Source organism: Cynara cardunculus (genome assembly GCF_001531365.2).
Source record: "Cynara cardunculus var. scolymus isolate 2C chromosome LG 3, CcrdV1, whole genome shotgun sequence".
NCBI lineage: Eukaryota > Viridiplantae > Streptophyta > Magnoliopsida > Asterales > Asteraceae > Cynara > Cynara cardunculus.
In genome coordinates this window covers 24895824-24899968 of record NC_037530.1, presented here as the reverse complement: position 1 = coordinate 24899968, position 4145 = coordinate 24895824, and the positions used below count along the sequence as shown (strand labels likewise).

Sequence of the window (4145 nt, the reverse complement as noted above, 5' to 3'; positions counted from 1 at the left end):
TCCATTATATTTTCTTGACAGCCTTACATGAACATGAGGGGAACATTGATGCTAGGTTGGATCTAGTGTCACTTCTCTTAGAAGAAGATAAAGAAGATGAAGCTATTTCTGTACTTTMTCCTCCTGATTCAGGTTTACTGGATTTTGTGYTGGGGAATTGTTACTCACAGAACYGGTCAATTTRTTCTTATCTCATTGTTTACTTTACATTTCCAGAATCAAGAGTTGKACAAACCTCTGATAGGGAGAAAGAGTGGTGGACTGATAAAAAAATAAAGTTAAAGCTCTCTTCCATTTATAAATCCAAAGGGTTGACTGAGGGCTTTGTTGAGGCGATATTTCCATTGGTTCGTGAATCGCTGTTTCTTGAAACTATTCAGCGAAAGGTGATTTGCACTTGGTTTTCAGGAATCTAATAATACTTGGCTTTTAGTCGCAATTTTTCCATATTTGTATTTATGCTTACTTTATAAAGTGTTGTGGTTTTTAGAGATAAAGAATGGTAATGCGTTACAAAATAATGGATTCCTTTGTATCATTATTATAATATTAATTTAYTATAACTATTATTATACGTTATCAACATTTTGGGGGTGTTACCAACTTTTCTAGCCAAGTGGTATTATATTTAACTGGAATTGTAAGCAATATTTAAATAAATGGCTACTATAACCTGTTTTAGTCTACCGAGCATGTGCAAATGGTGCATTTTGATTGCATAGTGAAAGGAAGTCCTACTRCTATATTAGTCCACCAAAAAGTTCTATTCAGAAACTYCTTTGGGATTTTGGATCAAGARTTATGACAGGAATAATGTATGAAGAATGCAATCACATGCATCTTGGGAAACAATGATAGCAGTTACTTTCCAGAAAATGTTCAAATTTGTGATTGCTTCTTGTCTCTTTATAGATATATCCAAGTATTCTATCATAAAAATATGTGCATGTATTATTTAATTCTACTTAAAAGATGCATATTTCATAAATTTTGATGAAGAGTTGGTTCATCAGGTTAGACCAAAGAAAAGGCTACCGAGAAGCGTGCTTTATAAAAGAGTTCAAGTACTAGATGACCATCAAACTGACAATGTATTCCAAGGATTCCGTCCTATTGCTTCATCTTCAGATCTGTAAGTGTTTGCCCGTTTGCTATATTTTTTAGATTTTGATTTAGGACATGAACAATGTTCTGGTGAATGCAATATGCTATCTGCTGCATGCAAAACACATAACAGTTACCCATGCTGCTTTCTATATTTTTTTCCTGGAGGCTGTTAAACAGGACTTGCTATGGCAGTGCTCTCTTCTATGATCTATCTTGTAATTAACAAAACAGTTGGGCTACCACCAGTTTCTTATTTTGACCTAGATCCACTAGCTTCTCTCTTCAGCTTAAATTTTCATTATTCAAATGAGGGAGTGTCTATGGATTTAAGTTTCTGTTAGAAGAGAATAGTATGGATATATTGAGATATGGAAACACCTTTGGATAACTGATCAATTAGACCATCTCCAATTTTTGAACATCGCATCTTCAACACATTTGCACTCGATCTTGCAACTGAAAAGTTGGGTATACTCAGAATTATTTCATTCTTTTAATGTTCAACAGATCCAAAGCTGCTCGAGCAAAGAGGTTACTTCAGAAAAAAGAAAAGGAAAGAGAAGAAAAACGAGCTGCAGCATTGGCTACTGGAGCAGAGTGGCACAGTGACGATTCAGCTGATGAATCTCCTGTAAGTAGTTCAGGCTTTCTCATATGGCAGGATAAAACGAGTAATATTATTCTTTTACATCAAAGTGCATCAAGTTTTAAATTGCCACTTGTCACTTTATGCAACTCTACCAAACAATGGGTCTAGTAACTGGTATATGGTTACACCCATACAATTTACAGTGTTKTACTGTTCTTATCTAATTCAATTGCTAAAATTGTCCATGTGGCAGGCATATAGAGAACCTCCCTTGCCTAATCTCTTAAAGGATGAGGAGCAACTTACGCTCATCGTAGATGTGAGTGCTTCTTGCTTCCTATTCTTCTTTGTGGTAATTGTAATTAAGACCACATTTGGGTCTGATCCATGGCGATACTGATCCATTTTGTGAACATTTTAATCTTAAAACCTGATTATCAAATGATACAAGCATCTTGCAGTCTCATCATAGCTGATAAAGTAGTCAAATATATTCTGATTTTGGTAAATTCWGGTTTACAAGAGGTTGCTTGGAAACATTTGCCAACAAGTATGGTTTTCATTGTTTTAATGTGTATTTTTATGTTTGCAACACATKATAGTGAACAATAATTATCTGAAATCAGCTTGGCTCCGAAGGTCAAAAATGCCAGGAGGTCCCAGGTTCAAATCCAAGGAGGAACAAAAATCCCCTTGTGGCTACGGAGGTTCAAATGCGGTGACTCCGAGCTACGTGCAAAGCAGGTGGTCGCCCTGGGATTAGTCGGCTCGCATAGCGGGTTGGATATCCAGGTTAATAAAAAAAATATATGAAATCAGCCTCGATAGGAAGAGTGGCCAGTGACCTACTTGATTATGTTAAGTACTAGACGTTTATTGAAAAGCATGAGGGTTATATTGACATGTGATGGCCTGATGACAACCACAGGGTCATACTACCAGTAATTTGAGGCATGTCAACAACTATTTATACAAGTTAGTCAATCCTATCAAAGGGCCTTTGGCCTTGCAGTATCTGGGTTACCTCAGGCTCCTAGGAGGTCAGGGGTTCAAACCTCAACAATGATGAGGACGGCTTGTAAGTGTATTTGCAGTATATAAAAATATTATATACTTTAAACGAAAGTTAGCCAATCCTTGTATTAATTGAAAAACTAGTAGACATTGTTTAGGGAGAATAAAACTTCCTACCTCTTGGTTGTTGATGTGGCCGTATAATCATAATTTGAATATTGAGGTAATCTTTAAGAGAGGCCACAACTACATCCTTTAACCAGAAACATTTCTATCTCACTATGGCATATTTTAAGCATATGAACCACAAGCACATATTGAAGCATAATTTGGTAAACTAATTTTATTTGCAGTGGGTTCCTTAAGGAGTGACAGGATTTATTTTGGTAAACTAATATCATGCAAACAAAAACAAGAACGTGTAGTTGAAGAATTACTTGTTATTATTGCATGGTAATGCGGTGTACTGACAGAATTTATTTTCCAATTATTTCTTCAATTAAGAAAACGATGTATTTTTACAACCCACAACTTCGGCAGATCGCTTAGCTCGCTTCCACGAGTGAATAGAAAGTTGGATATATATTGGATCTCACCTGAATCGCCCTATAAATGGACCAAACGAGAATTTTAGGAAAAAGATCTTGCATTTAGCATTATGTGGTGGTTATTCATTGGCACTTATGTAGATGAAATCATGTATATGTGGGTATTCCTCATCTAAAGAGTTCCATTTTTGTACCTTGCACTGGCCACTGGATGATATTTTCTGTTCTAAAGGCGTTTCAGAGGGGGATTGGGAATGGTGATAGTTATTCTATATTGAATTAGGAGCATTGCAGACAAGGAACATTCACAGACAATACATAGGTTAGAATTACAAGAAATGGGGATTGGAAATGTAGATTGGTTTAGGGGACTACAAGACATGAACTGTGATAGGCAGGGAGGACCTTGTTGGATGTGTTTTATGGTACGTTTATAAGAAATGCCGAGTCTTTTAGCTCTCTTAATGTTGATTTTTCATTTCTGTTCATCATCACTGCTCCATTGTCATCTGCTGGAAATAGTATCAACTCAAAAGGATGATATTAGCAAATATAATTAATACTGAACAAATGAGGTTATTGTAAACCGGAAGAATTAGGATGGAATTGCAATTGTAATTGAGAATGTTTAATGGAAGAAATCAAATAGTTACATTTCTGGCTTNCCTGATGGCAAGCGCAAGGGTCATACTAGTAATTTGAGGCATGTCAACAACTATTTATACAAGTTAGTCAATCCTATCAAAGGGCCTTTGGCCTTACGGTATCTGGGTTACCTCAGGCTCCTAGGAGATCAAGGGTTCAAATCTCACCAATGATGAGGACGGCTTATAAGTTTATTTGCAGTATATAAAAATATTATATACTTTAAACGAAAGTTGGTCATT

General features: G+C 36.0%; 1 protein-coding gene across 7 annotated transcripts in view; it reads left to right on the top strand.

Annotated features, from left to right (window-relative positions):
- LOC112509353 (general transcription factor 3C polypeptide 3-like) overlaps positions 1-2339 on the top strand; it is a 20692-nt gene extending 18353 nt beyond the window's left edge. For 6 of the 7 annotated variants that reach the window (XM_025114271.1, XM_025114270.1, XM_025114273.1 and 3 more), the window contains 5 exons: positions 22-132; positions 217-386; positions 1014-1132; positions 1615-1738; positions 1950-2339. In XM_025114271.1, coding sequence (XP_024970039.1) covers positions 22-132; positions 217-386; positions 1014-1132; positions 1615-1738; positions 1950-2096 — 671 coding nt within the window. In that variant the 3' untranslated portion in view covers positions 2097-2339. Of the gene's footprint in view, positions 1-21; positions 133-216; positions 387-1013; positions 1133-1614; positions 1739-1949 lie in introns of those variants that run through there. The other variant, XM_025114274.1, reaches the window with a different exon arrangement.
- The last annotated feature ends 1806 nt before the right edge of the window (positions 2340-4145 follow it).